The following is a 20,818-nucleotide window of genomic DNA, read 5'->3' as shown; positions in this document are numbered from 1 at the left end:
GGTGAATATTGATTTTTTTTTATGTTGTCACCTACGAAATATTAGCGAGAACTTTCAACATCTATGAAACTAACCAATCTTATTAAAGTTATATATTTAGGTGGGGTGTTGTGGTATATACTCTCATACTGAGGTCATTTTTGTTGCATTCAGTGTATTCCTTTAAATTCTGATGTGTTCAAAAGAAAATAATCACCAGATTATTAATTTAGCAAAGGTCAAAAGCACATTTTTTCTTAAAGCTAATTCACAAACATTTAACTAACGGCATACTATATGCTTATTTGTTTGGAGACTAATATTATATACATTAAAGAAAATTGCAGAAACAAGAGAAAATAAAAAGAATGAAAGCTGATCAAATAGCACTACGAAATACCAGAAATACCGAAATACCATCCCTTTCAAAATTTTATTTGTGAAGCCCAACAAGATCATAAACAATTACAGGTGTATATAACATTCCAATGAGTTTCTTGAGAGAATAACAAATATTGACGTGGGTGCTTGCCAGCCGGCCCACAAGTTTGGAATAACAAGTCAGTCAACGACTCAACGGTACTAACACTCCTTATGAATAAAATTATAAGACAGAAAATAATAAGATTTGGGCCGTTTCCATGTGAAGCATAACGGCTCAATAAAATTCATCAAAGACATGACATGTTGACATTTTTTTTTCATGATTCATGCAAGCCCCTCAGTTTGTTCATGGACCTATATAGGTCCATGGTTTGTTAGAGACATACTTTTTATTAATTTGAATCCTACTTGGGTCTTTTTTCAGCGGTGTACTGAAGCCTGACAATCAAGTTACATTTGTGTTAGACTTGTCTTGAGACCCTCTTTCCTTTTATCAAAGTTTCAGTAATGGGTCTGTGCCTACAGACTAACTTTTTGCAGGTGTACCCAATTCATACATTCATCAAAACTATAATTTCATGTCAGTTACTTATATCCAAAACGAAAATATGACCCATACAAGCTCATAGGGTTGTCCTGACTAAAAACAATTTGAGTTTTGAACAACAATTTGAAAAATTACATTCAATAAAGTCTAACTTTAGTCAAACATATGCTCATATGTATAACCATAATATAGCTCCATGGTGTGATTGTAACATCAGTTATGGCAGAGAAAGAGGTAAAGAAAGGATTGCTAACAACAAAATACAAACTGCATAGGTGTCAATTAAAATCCTTTAAGTATTTAGCAGCCGGAGGGTACAAGACTGAACCATACTCCTTGGAGGACTCAAAGCACTAAGTTTCTATTTTCTCTCTGCTTTTGTGCCACCGGAACGCACCAAACCAAACCGTCCCTTTCCATGGTTCTTGGCTATTTTTCCTCTCCCCGTATTCTTTAGATTCCTTCTCCCCTTCAATCTTGCTTAGTATCTTGAAAAGTAGAATAAACAAGCCATTCACTGTGTATGAGTTCACGGATAGTGCAACATTTTGAGACCTCTTTTTATACCGCTCGTTTCTTTGATTTTTTTTTTCATTCCTTTCTTTCAGTCCCCCCCCCTCTCTCTCTCTCTGTTATCAATAATAGTGGAAAATTAATTCATAACTTGGACTGGCTTCAGAAATTGGATATCAGAAATTCCAGAGACATGGTGTTCCCTTTCCTTTAGACCCGGCTCTCACCGTTACGAAGTTTTGACATAGGCTGGTGGTAAAAGCAGCTCCCCCTGGTTTTGGGTAGGTAGAGCTTGCATGCCCGCTTCCTCTTGGGAAACTAGACAAACTTAGCCGTAATGGTTGTTAAATTAGCGGCAAACGCTCTCTCTCACTCTCAATCGGTTCTATGAATAGCTACATAGTGGTTAGTTTGGTTCGTCCCAAGAAAGTATGGCTGTGGCAAATTTCTCAGCAAAAGTAGGCCCTGAGAATTTTAAATGGTATTGTTTGAGAATCTCTCAAGAGTTACCATATACTTTCAAAGGAAAGAGGTATTGTAATAATGAACTTGGTAAAATCATTTTAAAAATTAATTTCAAAATAACAAATTCCTCCAATCAGGTGAATTATGAAAAAGCAATTTGACATTTTGACAATAAAAGTGGCATCTTGGAAACAAATTAAGGTGATTTAGCTAGCAATGAAAAATTTTAGAATTTCTCAAATGAAATAATACCAGCTACAAAGTTTAAGAATCTAGAAACTGATTTTCTTCATATTTCAAAATCAAATAGAGGCAAGGACTTTACTATCAACCATTCTGTTCCTACCCCCAAATGCAATGTCTGGTAACTTCTGTCTCTTTAACTTTTGATCTTCACAAAAATCCCTGACAAAATACGACGTTAGATGTAACCCTGCTTAGGTAAACATGCCAATTTTCTCCTAAAAGATGTTTGGAACATACAAAATGGACCCCACAAACACCCCCGTTAACATACGCCGCTTCCAATTACTCAGGACCCCTTCTGCCCCTTGCAGCGATGATTTGTCAGTCCCTTCTTTGAAATCCCCCGCCTCAAAATTAAACTTGACCCGTTTGAGCATTGAATGCCTCCGATTTGTGTACTTTGTCGGTCGGAGCAATGACCCCACCGTTTGCCCCATCGCAGGGAACCAACAACCTACCACTGTTTGGACAAAAAAAGAATTCTTTGAATTCTTGCCTCCGAGATGCAGAGATTTGAGCGTTTCCCCCTCAATTTTTATTTTGCTTGATTGGTTGATTTTGGATTATTCACGGGGTAGGTCTGAAACGTGTCAGATGAAGTGATGGTTCCTGTCAAAAGGAGCCTTCGCAAATAGAGTATAGAAACTTATTTTGAGTTTGTTTTCAAGAGTATGTTGTTTTGCATAGCTTGGAACTGTTTTAAAATTACAGTACAGGTAATGGTGTTTAGAACTCAATACCTAATGAGTCAGAAAGAATTCCTGCATATGTTTTTAAGGTTGAACTATTGTCTCTCTATACATGTATCCTTTCTCTTTCTTTGTTTTTCTTTAAAGGTCAAGTCCACCTCAGAAAAATGTTGATTTGAATCAATAGAGAAAAATCAGACAAGCACAATGCTGAAAATTTCATCAAAATCGGATGTAAAATAAGAAAGTTATGACATTTCAAAGTTTCGCTTATTTTCAACAAAATAGTTATATGAACGAGCCAGTTACATCCAAATGAGAGAGTCAATGACATCACTCACTATTTCTTTTGTTTTTTATTGTTTGAATTATACAATATTTCAATTTTTACGAATTTGACAATTAGGACCTCCTTGCCTGAAGCACAAAATGTTAAAATAATGGAATTCCACGTGTTTAGGGAGGAATGAAATTTCATTTTACATGACAATGACGAGAAAATCAAAATATTTCATATTTCATATAATAAAATACAAAAGAAATAGTGAGTGATGTCATCAACTCTCTCATTTGGATGTAACTGGCTCGTTCATATAACTATTTTGTTGAAAATAAGCGAAACTTTAAATTGCCATAACTTTCTTATTTTACATCCGATTTTGATGAAATTTTCAGTGTTGTGCTTGTTGAATTTTTCTCTTTTTATTCAAATCAAGTTTTTGTTGGGGTGGACTTGTCCTTTAACTCCTTTTTTTGCAATAAAAAGCAAATAAATTCTCTGTATGGATGAAAATGACACTACAGTGTACTAGTATTTTATGTTCATTCTATCAGAGAACACAAATTCACATAATGGACATCCATTTATCTCAGCAGACATCTCCACTTGATCGCCATGGTAACACAACACCCGCTCTCACCTTCAAATCTTTACATCTTTTTTATAGCATCAATTCACTTCTATTGTCTTTAATAGACTGAAAAAGAACCTGCACTTTTTTATCATGAACCAATGGTTTGATAAAGGTTGAAGTCAGTAAATATAGCCACTTGGTCTAATATTCAGATTATAATCTTTCATAGCCAATATTTTTAAACTAATTAAAAAATCTGAAGTTTTGATCAACCAAATGTGACACAAATGCCTAACAAAAGATGTTGAATTCATCCGCAGATGACCCACCTAACCTTTTTTTAATGTCTGAAAATCAAAATATTAATAGTTTCTCTCATCTCCTAATGACAAGAAGAGCCCCATCAATATGTAAAATCAATTGCAAAATTATTTGCTACCCATAGCTTTAGCACCAGCAGATAGAAAAAGGATTTTACACCATAGTTCAGAATTTGATAAAACATAAGTTTATAATAAAACAAAAATATATAGATTTATTAGAGCACAGAAACTATTCCAGAAATTATATATTCTACAAAAAAATACTAAGTGTGTGGCATCATCGGCTTCCTAAATTGCATAGATCTACTGCTAAGGATGTGAATATATATTTTTATGAAAATATGAAATAATAATAATAATAATTTAAGTTCAATTCAAATTAATTTTCAGCACGATGCTCATTTGTTTTTTGTTTTTTACAAATTTATTAATATCAACAGGTCACTGGGGTGGAATTGGCATTTTAATACAAAAATCACTGATCAATTATTCATCAAAATCTGTGGAATTTATACTATATATCTATAGCTGAAATTGCTGCCTTTAGTTGATTGAGAATTCTCATTTTAAACTAATCAATAGTGAAAAACATAAGAATGAGAGAGGGAGCAGTATAGTGCAAGAAATCTCATTAAAAAAAAAATCATTTTTAACCAAACAAACAAGCGACAAGCATCTCCTCATCAATTATCCACATCGGTGCGTTAAAAATAAATCAATAGATTCATGGATGATTAATGAGATTCCATCCCAACAAATAATGTCTTTTCTTTCTTTCTTCCGACTCATGATAGGAATGTTCTTCTCTCATGCTCTGCCATTATGGATGGGTAAAGAATTCATTGCGCTGCGGCATAAACACAGAAGGAAGTTTGAACGCCTCGCAACGGTTAAGGTCACATGCACTTTCCGAACTTCACGACGACGGCACATTCTGCCGGTGTGGATGTGGACTTTGAGTGGCTGTTCATTCATGCCAGATAATGTCAAATATTTGGTGTTGGAATTAAGACAGTGTAAGCAGACATAGAAATTTTATATTTTACAACTATTTTCAAGCCTATTTAGGCATTCGTGATCATATACAGTACATGTAGCATAATGCACATCAAAAACTATTCAATAGGGTTTAGAAATGTCTCGTATGTACAAAACAAATTGCGCATATAGGTCTGAAAATGTTTGTATATATGATAGATCCAATTATAAATCCTTTTAAGATAAAAGCCTCTGAAGCTGGCCTCCCACACAGCTGGCCTTGTGACACAAAACCTTTTCCATTGTTATTTGCTCATTACTTTTAGCTCCTTGTTTTATTTAAAAAAATAATACTTTACACTGTAGCAGGGTTACATGCATGTGACAATGCACCAAAATGGTAGCTCCAGCCCCTACCACATACATTGTATATTCTTACCAAATTCAAAAATACAAAAACCTAAAATATAAAGATGATATTGTTATTGGGGGAAGATTGATATTCACAACTAATTGTAACTTTTTGTTCATAGATTGCCTCTTTTCTGTTTAATACAGGGCTGTGATCTAAAGATAATACTATAAGCCATAGGAATCTGCATATCTTTAAGACATTTGTACCGAGAAGTATCTAAAATGGCCACAGGCCACAATGATAAAATAAGTTAACATTTTTTGTGTCTGAACAGGGTTGCTCGCTGGCAGACATGACAGGGGAACTACTTGATCATGATTTATGACGAGCACATTCCCTGCACTGTGGCCAATCAATAAGCAATTGTCAGACGGAGGCATTCAACTACCATTTCACTTGACGACAACGACGAACAAAAAAAAAATCTTTCGGTATCCCATCGGACCCGACTCCCAGGGTCCCATAGCAGAGGTTGTTTCTCTCTTGGATCATTCAAGAATGTTAGTTGTCATGTGATGTTGCACTTCAAGAACTTGGATAATAATGATAATAGTTACATATACAGTATATAGGGGAGACCGGGGTTACATGTAGTTGGAACATGGGGTAAGTTGAAACATTGTAATTTTCTTTAACGCCTGTAAAATAAATTTATGCAATGCAGCCCTTAATTTATTGCAATAATAATTCAACACTGTTGTATTATTAATACATGTAGCAATAAATTGAGGGCAGTATTGCATAAATTTATTTTACAGGTGTTAAAGAAAATTACAATGTTTCAACTTACCCCATGTTCCAACCAACCCCGGTCTCCCCTAGCGCTTATTATACTTTGTTTCTAAGCGCTTTACATTGCAATTATTATTACCCCGGTCATCGCATCCTGGCATGCCCGCATACATTGTATGCACCTTCTCCACACCCTGGGGAGCATTCCAACAAGAGTTTCAAGACTTAATTGCTAAGCATACTACATAGGCTTTTGTATCCTACTGGGTACCTGGATAACATCATACTAACAGAGTTTCATGGAGCAGACTAGTTGCATTGCAGAAAACAAGAATATGTTTGAGAAATCTGTGGAGTGACCCATGTTCTGGTAACAACTGAAAATAAAATGCTGAATGTTCACAGAATTCCACAAAAATTATACTAAATTGTACAAACAAGTGGAATGCCTCTGGCCGTCTCACCTGCATCACGCGGTTCAATATAGCAGCAGTGCTGACTTTGAATACTACTCTAACTCGCACAAGATGTTCAGTGATACATGGTTACTCTTATGTCCACTTTTTATGAACTAGACCAATAAACTTACAGAGATATGATGGTTATTCAACAAAAAACCCCAACATGGCCAAAGTTCATTGACCTTACATGACCTTTGACCTTGATCATGTGACCTGAAACTCGCACAGGATGTTCAGTGATACTTGATTACTCTTATGTACAAGTTTCATGAATCAGATCCATAAACTTTCAAAGTTTTGATGGTAATTCAACTGATACACCCACTTCGGCCAAAGTTCATTGACCTTTGACCTTGGTCATGTGACCTGAAACGCGCACAGGATGTTCAGTGATATTTGATTACTCATATGTCCAAGTTTAATGAACTAGACTAATAAACTTTCAAAGTTATGATGGTAATTCAACAGATACCCCCGATTTGGCCAAAGTTCATTGACCCTAAATGACCTTTGACCTTAATCATGAGACCTGAAACTTGCACAAAATATTCAGTGATGCTTGATTACTATTATGTTCAAGTTTCATGAATCAGATCCATAAACTTTCAAAGTTATGATGGGAATTCAACAGATATCCCCAATTCGGCCAAAGTTCATTGACCCTAAATGACCTTTGACCTTGGTCATGTGATGCGAAACTCATGCAGGATGTTCAGTGATACTTGATTAACCTTATGTCCAAGTTTCATGAACTAGGTCCATATATTTTCTAAGTTATGATGACATTTCTAAAACTTAACCTCAGGTTAAGATTTCGATGTTGATTCCTCCAACATGGTCTAAGTTCATTGACCCTAAATGACCTTTGACCTTGGTCATGTGACATGAAACTTTAATAGGATGTTCAGTAATACTTGATTAACCTTATGGCCAAGTTTCATGAACTAGGTCCATATACTTTCTAAGTTATGATGTCATTTCAAAAACTTAACCTCAGGTTAAGATTTGATGTTGACGCCGCCGCCGCCGTCGCCGTCGGAAAAGCGGCGCCTATAGTCTCACTCTGCTTCGCAGGTGAGACAAAAATAAACAATATTTGCCAGATTTTTTTCCAGTATTATTTCAACTAAAGGGCAAAGAGCAAATGATGATCAGAAAATTACTAAAATATGCCCATTATTTTCATTATTTTGTGATAGCTCACAATGATCTCATCAATACAGCACAGCTATTTAAAGCAATAGGCCTACATGGCTGAAGTAAAATTTTGGAGAAAAAAAATATATGTCCCATCTTCGGTGGATATTTCTTTATATTTTCCTGTCTAGGGCAGACATGTATGAGGTTGTGAAGCATTAGTATAGTGCCCAAGTGAATTGTAGTGCAGCTTACACAAATATTCTCAGTTGACTCTGGGTTCATAAACTATTGCCAAACTACCAGAGTTGATTCATTTTCGGCCATAAAACTAGCCATGATGTCCCTATCAGGTCATGAATTGGGCTTTGAGTGTCTATAAAACTATTGCTTTTATGGCACTGTCAAACATGTCAGACATGCCAGTTTAGTTCATATTCGGTTGGTTGAGAAACTGAAACACTTGTAACTGGTGAAAAACTTGTACTTTTGAGCAGAAATTCAGAGGAGTTTGTTGATGAACAAATAAAGCCTCTAAGTATAGCACTTGATTATTTGATCAAGTTTGCTGAAAATTCAGAAAGAAAAATTGGGGATTATCAATATCATTATTGTAAGTAATATCATTATCATCTTCATCATCATCACCATCACCATCATCATCATCACCATCATCATCATCATCTTCACCAACATCAGCATCACCACCAACATCATCATCATCATCTTCATCGCCGTCATCATCATTATCATTATCACCACCATCCTCATCCTCATTATCATCATCTTCATACTTTGATGGTTCTCACCTGATCACATGTCTGCTGGCATGATGGATGGCTCCGAACCCGATGACAACACTGAGGATCTGGTTAAAAGAACAAAGGAGAAATAGAATGAAATATAGAGCATACATGTCAATGCTGCCCAATGGTTAGGCTACTATTTAAAGTGATACATGCCAGAATAATGCTCATTCATATCCTTGCCAAACAGATGAGTGAAACATGAGTTTGTACATTTGTAAGCCCATACATACATGCCAAATCTATTTTCAATAAAGGGGGGGGAGGTATGCCGATTTAGAAGTATGAATGGTGATGATGATGATGACAGCAATGATGATGACGACAATGATGATGGTGGTGGTGATGATTTGGACGATCAGGAGGATGAGAATGATGGTGATGATGATGATAATGATGATAATGAAGATGATGATGGTGATAATGGTGATGATTATGATGATGGTGGTGGTGGTGATGATGATGAGGAGAACGATGATGGTGATGATGATGATAAGGAAGAGGAGGATGGTGATGATGATGGTGATGATGATGATAATGATAATGATGATGATGATGATGATGATGATGATGATGATGATGATGATGATGATGATGATAATGATGATGATGATGATGATGATGATGATGATGATGATGATGATGATGATGATGATGATGATGATAATGGTGATGATGATAGTGATAATGGTGATGATTATGATGATGGTGGCGGTGGTAACTGTGGTGATGATGATGATGATGATAATGGAGATGATGAGGAGGAGGAGGATGGTGATGATGATGGTGATGATGTTGTTGATGATGATGATTGTGGTGGTGATGATGATAATGATGATGGTGATGATAATGATGATGATGTTGAAGGAGAAGTATAGGACAGGAAAGAGAAATGGATGCGAGTACTATTACTGATGATGTTAATTACTCCATGATTAGTGATGAAAAATCTTTTTCAATAGTAGCCATCTCTGAAAGGAATTCTTCGCTAAAAATATCAGACAAGTGCAAAAAATGACTCCTTCCTTCATTTTAAAATATCATCCACTCTTCCCATTGTGGTGGAAATCACTCTACACTAATCATCTTGACAGCAAGCTACCATCCCCATTTCTTACTGACTTCAATAATGAAAGGGGAAGAAAATAATCATCCCCTGACTCCTCCCTCCCACCAAAGATAGATTGCACATGGCCACAGTCCTTGAACTTGAAGCTATTGATTCATCTGCACTTTGGGGTGCATCCCATTCTCTCCAAGGGATCTCCCGCTTCAGCAGGGAACGTCGGCAACCGTGGCAGCCACGGCGGCAGATATGAGGTTGGACAGCTATTAGGATATGAAATTGATCGGGTGGGACGTGGGCAATCGGAGCGTGTCGTGAAGACCGCATGATGGGGGGAGAAGGTGTCTGTTGATTAAAAACTCCCAAATCAATGCCGACACTTGCCAGTTTCAATAGGCATCTAGCAAACCTATAGGTACTGCTCAAGACGCTGTGCTGAGAGCAAGAATGATCAGATACATGTAACTCAAGAAGTTTATAGCACATCTTAATGGCTTTCTGGATCTGAGAGGGTGGTCAACAATGTTCAGAATCTCAAGACTTCCATTGTAAATTAGTTTTATGTAATTTAATAAAATACCTGGATGACCTAGAATGGTAAAAAGAAAGATATCAAAGAATTGTTTTTCTTCCAAATACAGTGTATACAGTTATGATCTTGTGATGATTATCACTGTCCTTAACCCTATAAGACCCAAGTAACATTTTAAAATTAATTAAGATTAAATTTCATTTGTAAAAGTGTGCCATACATGTATATATGCATGGAGAATTTAAATATATATTTTTTCAATACAAGGAGAGAGATTCCATGGAAATGATAGGATAGAGTAATCCTTAATGGTTCCAGAATAACTGCAAAATAGCAAGAAGTTTACTTCTAAATGTAATTTGATTGTTAAATGTGTCCATCCATCTGTCTGTCCATCTGTCTTTGCATGTATCGATGTCTGTCTGTCTGTGTGTCTAATTTGCAGGGTAATTCAATATTCCCTTATGTTATCAGCAGCATGTCAGGCCGAGATGCGATTCAAGTTCATACAGAACAAATGTCACACTATCTCTTAATACCCCAACGGAATGCCAGCTACGCCTCGGACTAGATAACGCTACCATGTTTTCCTGCCGAGCAGACATGTTAGTCAATGGGCGACGCAATGGTATTCACATTCACAATTGCAGTACTGTACCAGTAGGGAAGTCTCTCGGTGAAATGACATACTATGTAACTAGGAGGGAATTTGTGACTGCATGGTAAAACAACAACACAAAATTACAATTGCTCAAACAAAAACATTTTTTTTTTTATTTCATATATATGAAGATCATGAGCAAACATTTGAAAATGCCATTATATTCTTATTTTATTTCAGACCTGATTTAGATCACATTTTTTGGCGCTATTCTTGTTTGAATTTTCTCTTGATTAACTAAACTTTTTTGTTTCGGAAGACTACACCTTTTCATTTATACCACACTGATAACCATAGCACTTGCAATGGCCATTTGCTCAGTTCTTAATTGATTTACAGTCTAGATACCAGCTAGACATTGTTTTGAATACATTCAATAAAAAGAATGGGCATCCATGCTACGGGATGGCGTCGCTTCAGGAATTAATTACATCATAAAATGCCCATTTCCAGCGTAACAAATTAAATGCCATTCATGCGACTATTGCTGGTAGTCAAGCCAATTTCTTTGTTAAAATATGCATAATTGTATAGAAGCATTACCTCCGTTGATCCACACTATTACAGTTATTTTTAAAGAAGCAAAGTTCAAGCTTGAAAGTACATGTAGATGTCACTCATCTCATTACTGCTAGTCTTTACCATTTTTATTATTTCCTTCACGAGGATAAACAAAACTTACTATACATGTACACTGGACCCAAGATTGTCACATCATCCTATCATCCAAATAAGTTGGCATGGAAACAGCCTCTTGACTGTTTATCATAAATCTCATTGATCACCGACAACCCTTTATCAATCAATGTAGAAGAAGAGGAGTATGTATCCCCCCAAAAAAAATTACCTTCATCTACATGTATACTCCCTCCCTCCCCCCCCCCCCCCCCCCCCCCCATCCATGCAAAAGCGAGCAATCTCCCATATCCCCCCTCCCCCCATCCACAGGAATCATTTTGGAAATAGCATCTTGTGACAATTCACTAAATTCACTCTTCTTTTCAAACCACCCTCCCTTAATCAATGAAGAAAGAGTGTACTGTGTGTGTCCCCCTATAGTACCCCCATTTATCCCCTCCCTCCATGAGCGAACCAAAGACCTCCCATCTTCTTTCCCTCATCCACAGAGATCACCTTGGTAACAGCATCTTGTCACGTTAACCCGGTCTCCCAAGCACCAGTTGCTCAAACATTGTCTCCGTTTACCAAGTGAGTGCGGGAGAAGCTTATCTCACCCGATGGCAAACAAGAACTTCTGATTCAGAGAAGGCCAACTATCAATTGCTTATTTATTCACATCACATGGAGGTTCTACATGAACAACTTATTCCAGCAATGGCTTTACAACATGACCAATAGCTAGATACTATAAATACAATCCTTTAACATAACATCCAACCTTGGCCAAAATCAGGATTTATAATCACAATAATAATAGTTGTCAAAACCTCATTTTTAGCCAGGGTAGCCACTTCAGTTCCGAAATTTGTTCTCCAAACGATCATGATGAATTATAACTTCTCAGTCATCCATAACTCTACAGACAGAGCAACAGGCTAAAACTAAAAACCTTTCAACTGTTTTAGAAAAGTTTTGATAACTTTTTAAAACTTCTATAGTTTTTAATAACATTTTAAAACTCTCAGTCACGATCATAATGAATCATAACTTGTCAGTCATAACTCACTTCTACAGACAGAGCAACAGGCTATTTTAACTAAAAACCTTGGAACTGTTTTCGAAAAGGGCCACCATCTCCAGTTCTAACAGGTCCAATTCTCTTGATTCCTTACACCAATCACCTATTTGACAAAGTAAATAATCAGAGTTCAAGCCAACTTACACAGGTGTGATATGATGCCAAATATGGACGGAATATGATATTGATATTAAAAATGGCTCAAACTTCCTCTCTTCACAGCATGAGTGTGTGCTTGGGCTTTTATTTTCTCTTGCCCCATTACTCCTTTTGATTTGGAGATCCTTGATGGACAATGGGCTCATGGAGGAGTGGTAGAGAGAAATAAAAGGGTGTCCACAAAACAGAAACATGTACAGTAATAGGCCTCCTTGTAGTAACCCTTGCAATTAGCAGTATAATTGCAAGCTTCATAGGCAGAGGGTAGGCTACAACGATAATTAGCATTTGGACTAAAGATGCACTCACACTCTACATGGTCCGTCTTGATTGAGTCTACGATCAGTTCATCATGTACAACATTTTATCTAATTTCCATCCATTTAGCCTGATAAACCAGTGCCACCAATCACAGGTAATACTTTGCAGGGCTTGACATTAGCAGACTACCAAAATTCTGTCAAAGCCCACACTTGGTAGCTCAAATGGGCTCCCAAATTTTTGATAAATTGTTATGTTTTCCATTGGTTTAAGGGCCACCAAAAATTGCTTTGTCGGCCACCCCAAAGAATGAAATTAATGATTTTGGTGGACTGATCGGGCCACCAAGAAAAAAAGTTAGTGTGGAGCCTTGTCTATGTACATAGTAATTGCTAATCCCGTCCCACGGAGTCAAACACATAATAGGGCTAAACTTCAGCTAATTAAGATAAAATTTTAATTAAACCAAGTTAAAAATCCCAACTGGTTGTTTAACCTTTTCTCAATTACATTTGAAGACCAAGTGCCAGTAAGACAAAATGAAAAATGGACTAACAGAATATGGTTTGGCCTATTAAAATCAAGATGAATGGCAGAATAATTAAAGCTAGCACAGCTGGTATTGAATTACGCAAAGAGGTCCGAGACTAGAGACCAAGCACGGATATAAACACAGTCAATGCACACTGAATTTTGTCTGTTGATCAGAAAACATTTGCTGTATTGACAGAATAAACTTGACCCCCTAGAATAAAGTTCAAAGGCAAATGAAATAACTGTCAATAACAGAGCGACAAAATTGGTGTTTGTGAAGATTAACATCTACCTCGTATTAACTGTCAGTCAAACATGAAATATCACAAATAAAATGTGTTCTAACTTCTGAGATACCGGTGAATTTGGTGAGGTTTGGCTAATTTAGAATATCATTTCCTCGTTAAAAGATTTTTTCATGACACAGGTCATGTGTATTAAGTTCAATACAATTTACTTGAAAGTACCAACAAGTTAGAAAAATATTTGACAAATGTGAATAACTATCTAGATGGCTTTATATGAGGCAATTGCACAGTCTATCCAATCATCAATTCAAAATATAAAATGAGCATAAACCTGAAGGTACAAAAGCAATTTTATCAACCATTTTTTTTTCTTAACAAGAAAAGGAGAACAATACACGGTGTACATGCAAGTTTAATTATTTAGTTTCTCAGTCACTTTTTGCATGGAAATCCCACTCTACACTCTGCATGTAGGCCCAGTAACAATCCATTATTCTTTCAACCCCCTCTTCAACAATTTATCATTTTTTTGTGGTTTGTGCTGACAGAATTTGAAAAATGAAATAATTCCCCACTTCCTTTTCTCATCAGGTCGAAGTTCAGTGACCTTACCTTCTATTAATACCCCATAATACTCCTAACAATTACTTGGCCTTTCCATTCCTTTTTGCCCTCCCTTTCCCCTCCTCTTCTCCTTTCGCTCCCCTCATCTCCTCTCACTTCCTCTCCCCCCCCCCTTTACTAACATTTATACATTACCCTCTCTACTTCCAGTATACCCCTTCCTCTATTTCTTACCCATCATTTCTCTTTCCCTCACCACGAGCAGCCAACCTGACCGCAAAATCAGTATTTTGGTGAGGAAATCAGTATTTTCAAAGAAATACCATAGCACAACACATAAGACAGAAACTTCATTTATCAGTACTAAATACTGAAAATCAGTACTGGTTGGCACCTCTGCTTACCCCCCCCCCACCCTTTCCTCGCTCCTTCAAGCTCTCTTTCCCCTACTTTCCCATTCCTCATTCCCCTTACCTCTCCCTCTTTTCCCCTTCTTCCCCCTTCATTTCTCCTCCCTACCCCCCCCCCCCCCCCCTCTTTCCATGACATTTCTGTTTCCCCTGCTCCATTTCTTTTTGCTTCATTTTTCTAAAATAAAACTTGTAACAGTAAATTTGCTAGGTTAATATGTACTCTTACATTTGGCTTTCCATACTTGTATCTCATTCAACTCATCTCATCCTTCTTTCCATCCTCACAATCCACATACATTGTCATGATCTCATCTTTCATTCCATCTCCATAATACATCTCAAATAGCAACACAGGTTCATTGCATTTCATTCTTTCATTCAGTTTCCCCTCAGTCATGCTTCCTGGTTTTCCATTAGCTTTCCACTCCACATGGTCTTATTGTTTAATTCTCATTAGGATTCAGTTTAACTCATGATCACCCTTCTCTATTCTCTGATTGGTTCATATTTTTAAATATGGTGAGATCATTTTATAGTTCATATCATTTTCCTTGTATTTGATTGGTTGACTTCTATGATTATCCAATGTGGGTACATTGGCAGAACTTCCCAGAAGATTAGATGGAATGTAAAGTCAGTGCTGATCTGGACTTCGTGTTAAGTTGCAACTTATTCTGTGTTTAACCTATCTTCAGTTTAATCATTTTAGTTTAATAAAAGTAAGGAGAGCTTTGGAGATTGAATTTACAGGAGAGCATAGGAGACTGAAGTTCAAAATTTCATGATTTTGGAGTGTACAAACGGTCATGTTACAACTCATTATATTCCAAGAGCCAAGGTGCAAGAAAACCTTGATACAATTCTCAGGTTTAAAATGGTTTCCATCTCATAAAGTTCAAATCTACCGGACTCCCGATATTGTCTGGTTACATGCTTAGCACTACCTTCATCCATCTCTCTCACACAAACCATTGTGGTATTACCCCTATCCAACCTGCCCCTACCACAAGACCTCAGCTTCATTAAACCTAAAGAATAACCCTATGGAAATCCAATAAATATTCATAACCGGCCAAACTGTTGATGTTGTCTTTTCAGTTTCCACTACAAGTACATCATATGTTATTTTTCCCCTCTGAACTGTTTTCATTTACATATGTTACGGCTGATGAAATAAAAATACTTGTTGGCCGTAATGACGTTCACCCATTTAAGCTAGAAAGTTCAAAGAATATAACATCTATCTAGCGAAGGAGTTCATACTTTATAATTGATTTTTGGGGGGGTGAAGTCTTCTAGCTCATCTAAATCTGCCCAGGTGCATATTTATGAAATAGGCTACATTCTTCAATGGGCTGCATAAACATAAGCAAAAAGGCTGCAAAATAGTGAATTTCATTCCATGATATAATTAACTTTGAAGTTGCAGGTTACTTGTTTTAGGCATGAGCATTATGTCTAAAACATGTCCTAAATCTGCACCTGGGCAGATTTAGAATTCCATCCACATAGCTGTATCACTGCAGAATAGGCCTATGGTACAGAATTTCAAGCCTACTGTACAGGAGTTCCATGGGCCTACATATCAGGTAAGTAGCACTACTGTTGCTTACCAATTCAGTAATAAAACACACTACGGATTTCATCACAACACACACATCAAATACATCAACAAAGGCTTGCATTATTTTATCAAAGGAAAGTTTAGCTATTGCCATGTAGGTGCTTTCACACCTATCAAATCATTAAAATACCCCCAAAATATGAAAGTTTTCTCAGGCCTCAAATTTTTTTTTTCAATTTTACACCTGCCTAAAACAGTAAATGTTCTCATGAACTTGTAATAATAATTATATGTTTAGAACAATAAAAATGGTGATAATTTGATTAATAATTTAATAGTGCATTTTTGCAGAAGATACAATGAACAACCATTACCATTTATTGCCCAAGGTTTTATATAATAATAATAATATGCAACCTTTATTTAGCATAGTATACAAATGTTTCTAAGTGCTGCATACTATTACCCCGGCGTTAGCATGGCTACCCTGATCGGGCGCATCTAGCAGTCAAGGAATTCCTTCCTACCACGCACCCATTTACTACTCCTGGGTCAAGAGTGGCAAATGTAGATAAATGCCTTGCCAAAAGACGCTGGTGCTGCGGTGGGATTTGAACCACGGACCTTGTGGTTCAAAGTCTGGAGACTTATCCACTGAGCCACATCACCTCTACTTTAGCTCAACCTGCTGCCTAAATTCCAGCGCTACTGTATGTGCATTCAAGTAATTAATCCTGCCTATTCAGCACGCCTGGGTTGAGTGCAATACAATGAGGTACAGTAGGTGCCTGTAACTCGACTAATCTTCCCTCTACAGTGGATGCTCATTCATCTTGCCTGACATATCAACATTACTTCTCATTTGATTTCACACTTCATGAATCCCTGTGAAAAATTCAGTCATTGTAATTTCAATTTGCAGTTATTGGGAATTCCAATCATTAATGGGGATATTGTAAATACAGTAAGTGGCTTTCACACTCAAATAATACCTGATTAATTTTTGGTTTCTCATGATAGAATTCCTGATTAAGGAATACCAGGGTTGTTTTGTTTAACTGGGCGGGTGTAAAGCATCCAGAGGGAGAGAGTTTTTGTCAATCTGGACTCTGGTGTTAATCAATCTAATTATGCATGCTTTAACCTCCATGTGCTAGAGCACTAATCTTTAGGATAAACATTCATGGATAGAACCAACTGCCTTCACTACAGAACCATTGTTAGCTTTTCGTTGGCTGCAGCAGCCCCCGAGCCTAGAGCTAAAAAGCCTGTGTTAGCTTCGGCATCCCTGCACTTTCCCCCTGTGCAAACTGCGCTGGCCAGGTAACAGCTCAGCTCTAACTGGCTGTACAATCCCCAAAGCACTGGTGATAAAGACATGGGATGTGCGCCCTACATATGTGTGCAGTGTGATACTCACAAGACCTGGGATATTCTTTCAAGATCTGACCAGGGAGGTCTAAAACATGAGCTTTGGGGACTATGTTAGGCCTACATAGTACACGTCCCTGGTACATCATGAATCTCACAGCTTGACACTAGCATTGCCACTGAACCACTGTCCCAAGTTAATGCCTGTAGTGATATGAATTGGCAATTGAATATCCTGCTACTGTTACTCAAATGCAAATTTTAAATTTTTAGCAATATATTCTGTGTAGCCAAATTTTTGTATTGATGACAACTGCAACTAGCTTTTGAAGAAATGGTAACAAAACAAGATAGATCTCAAGTCCAATAGCTTGGGTTGCAAAAAAAATCATGGACTGTCCATTAAATTAAAAATAAAATCATTGATCATTTTGTACAGGTCTACACTTGATTTGTGAGAGTCAATACACATGAGTTTTCAGTCTCATATTTCAAATTCATAATCCCCTATCATTCAATTACTGGGTACATATTTTACATACATACATTATACTTATTCTGTATTGACTTTCAATACAAAATGTCAATTTTTTAATGAAGGTGGATTTTTTTTAATCACTGTTTACAAAATAATTCCATGCAATACATGTATATTGCATTATATAGTATCCTGACCATTGTAGCACTACATTGCTTTTAATTCCAAATAAATCTTCATGCAAGACAGTAACTTTCTTTGCATAAAAATCGGACATTCATTTATTTCATCTGCATTATATTTAAAAAAATATATGTATATCTCTCACAGTTATCAAATCTCAAATTCATGGCTTAGACAATAAAAATTTGGAAAAGTTAGAATATTGTCAAAATTTGAAGCAAGCTGTATCTTTCTATAGATCAGATTTATAAATTTTACTATCACCAACTACCCACCAATGGTAACTAATGGTTGCCATGGTAATCATGCTCAGTAACAAATAAATCCAAATCTGAATACAAACTACAGAGTGTGCATCTCCTTTTCTCTCTCTGCTCTAACACTACATCACCTTCTCTCTGTTTCTCCATTCAATCTTCCGTTTCACCATATATTCTTTGCATCCTTGCTTCATTCTCTCTGCTCAAGGATAACCCCTCAGAATGCTCTAAAACAAACTTTCACACCCTACAAGTTCACAGCTCACCATGTTATCATCATTTTCTCCACCATTTTCATTCCTGGGCAAAGCATTTATTTTGAAAGTTGAGCAGACCTGGCAGACAGACTTGTTAAGACCCCCTGCCAGTTCTGTAATTTCTTTCCAATTCACCCTAAAGACTGCAGGCCATTTAGTCACAGCTGGATTGCATGATACCAAACATAAAGGGCTCGGTTTACAAGATGGCTGGACTACCAGTGATCGCTGGAGCTGCTGAGGACTTCCATGCAACTACTTTTCGAGATATATATATGACCTTATTTTTGGAATTAGCTGAACTTGGAGGTGATATTCTTCTATTGCCAAGTATTTGATAAACCAAATGCAATGTAGATTAGGTTTTTCTTGCAATTTGCAATGAGAATGTCCATTCAGCTTACAAATACGCCAAATGGAGAGGTACAAACTTCTCTACTCTTTAATTCTAAGCTATATACCCTGCCCAGTTTGCAAACAAATTAATATAATTCCTCTTACTTGGCTCTGAAATCATGTACTTTATGAAGTCTCTGCATGGTTTGTAAATTTGTACAAGAAAGATAATTCTGCAGAAGGGATATCTGATCAAAATTATTTGTTGAATTTCATTTAAAGCATAATTAGATAAACATCAACAAATATTATAGTTCAAAAAGTCTCATCAATTAATGAATTATATATCAGGTCCCTATACTAAGATCTCAATTTGAAACAAAATAAACAAGAACATTAAACAGGAACTAGATGAGAAAATGATGTTTGATTAGGAAAAGTAAACCCGGGGCATTAAAGTAGTTGATTTGATCAAAATAAAAGCTGTTTCACGAGATGCATAATTACACACAAGAAAAATACACAGTATTAATCAATGTCAGGATACTTCCCGCCAAACGTTCGAGTAAACTGGTAGTAGACCGAGCTATGAGCGCCGCGACCAGCCCGCTCAAAAAGTACACATCCCAGCTCACTCCCGCCTCACAACAAAGTTTCCAACTTCTCCACTTTCTCATCAAAATTAACTTACCCTGGGATGCGACGAAGGGGAGCAACAGCAAAGTTATCCACAAAATCATTTCAACTGTTCCTGTTGATAGTTGATAAGTCAAAAGAAAACTTCACATTGTTAGTTATCCGAAAAAGGAAAGCGAAGTTTCACTCCATACGACGTCTGCTCGAAGTGATCACATAAGTAGTCTCCGCATGCACAATACACGGTATCATACTCGAATGAAATATTGATAATGTGCGTTCATGCAGCAGGCATGTACTCGTTACCGCTATAGCTACCGTATTACGGTGTGATGTGGGTGATGTTGAACGGGGGCAGGTTCTCGCTGCTGCTGGCGGAGTCCACTGGATAACCCGAGCGTGTGAAAGATAAACTCCGCCCTCGAAATGCAATTGGAGGTACACACGGCTACCCTCTGTTATCGCTAGCCAATTAATACGCCGATTAAATCTCTTTGGGAAACCATAAAAATTTCAACATTTGCCAATAACACCTTTTATGACCTCTTTACCGTGCGTGTTTCTGAGGGTATAATATTGTATGATTGACAGACCACTATTCATTCTTTCCCAACTCTCAAATGAAAATTGATTTCAATTGATTGATGGCTAGAAGGGGATTCGGAAATGGTTTGGTAGCCTAAGTAAAGAAATGTGAGGGGAAAAAGTGTTACCAGCATAATATGCGCCCAGTTCATAATTGTTTAAAGAGGATTTGAAACTCAGTTATGTCAGGTAATGTGTATGTTAAATGTCTGAATAACTTTTTAACTTTTGTTTTTCACTCAGGCCTACAGGATGATTTCTATGATGCGTTTATTCGTTTTTTTTTAAATGATACTTAATAAAATCGGATGCATATCTTTGCTGTTGCAAAGAAATTTTGAGTAGAACATATCTGGTTGATATAATACAATACCTAATTCAAAATGAATAGGTTTGATACAGGCCTAAACTCAACGATTGTGGTGTTTTATTGGCTCTCTATTGATAGTAAACTTAATGGTACTGTTTTTATGGAGGTACTG

At 36.8% G+C, this 20,818-nt stretch overlaps 1 protein-coding gene across 1 annotated transcript in view; it reads right to left on the bottom strand.

Moving 5' to 3' along the window:
- The window catches only part of LOC121426932 (reversion-inducing cysteine-rich protein with Kazal motifs-like), a 104,079-nt gene extending 83,508 nt beyond the window's left edge, over nucleotides 1-20,571 (bottom strand). The window contains exons 1-2 of the mRNA XM_041623343.1: nucleotides 19,807-20,571; nucleotides 8,533-8,591 (exon numbers count right to left, since the gene is read on the bottom strand). Of these exons, the coding sequence (XP_041479277.1) occupies nucleotides 8,533-8,591; nucleotides 19,807-19,855 (108 nt within the window). The 5' untranslated portion in view covers nucleotides 19,856-20,571. The remainder of the gene's footprint in view (nucleotides 1-8,532; nucleotides 8,592-19,806) is intronic.
- Nucleotides 20,572-20,818: the final 247 nt, after the last annotated feature.

Source organism: Lytechinus variegatus, chromosome 13 (genome assembly GCF_018143015.1).
Source record: "Lytechinus variegatus isolate NC3 chromosome 13, Lvar_3.0, whole genome shotgun sequence".
In the NCBI taxonomy this organism is placed as follows: Eukaryota; Metazoa; Echinodermata; class Echinoidea; order Temnopleuroida; family Toxopneustidae; genus Lytechinus; species Lytechinus variegatus.
This window is presented reverse-complemented; position numbering and strand designations above follow the sequence as displayed.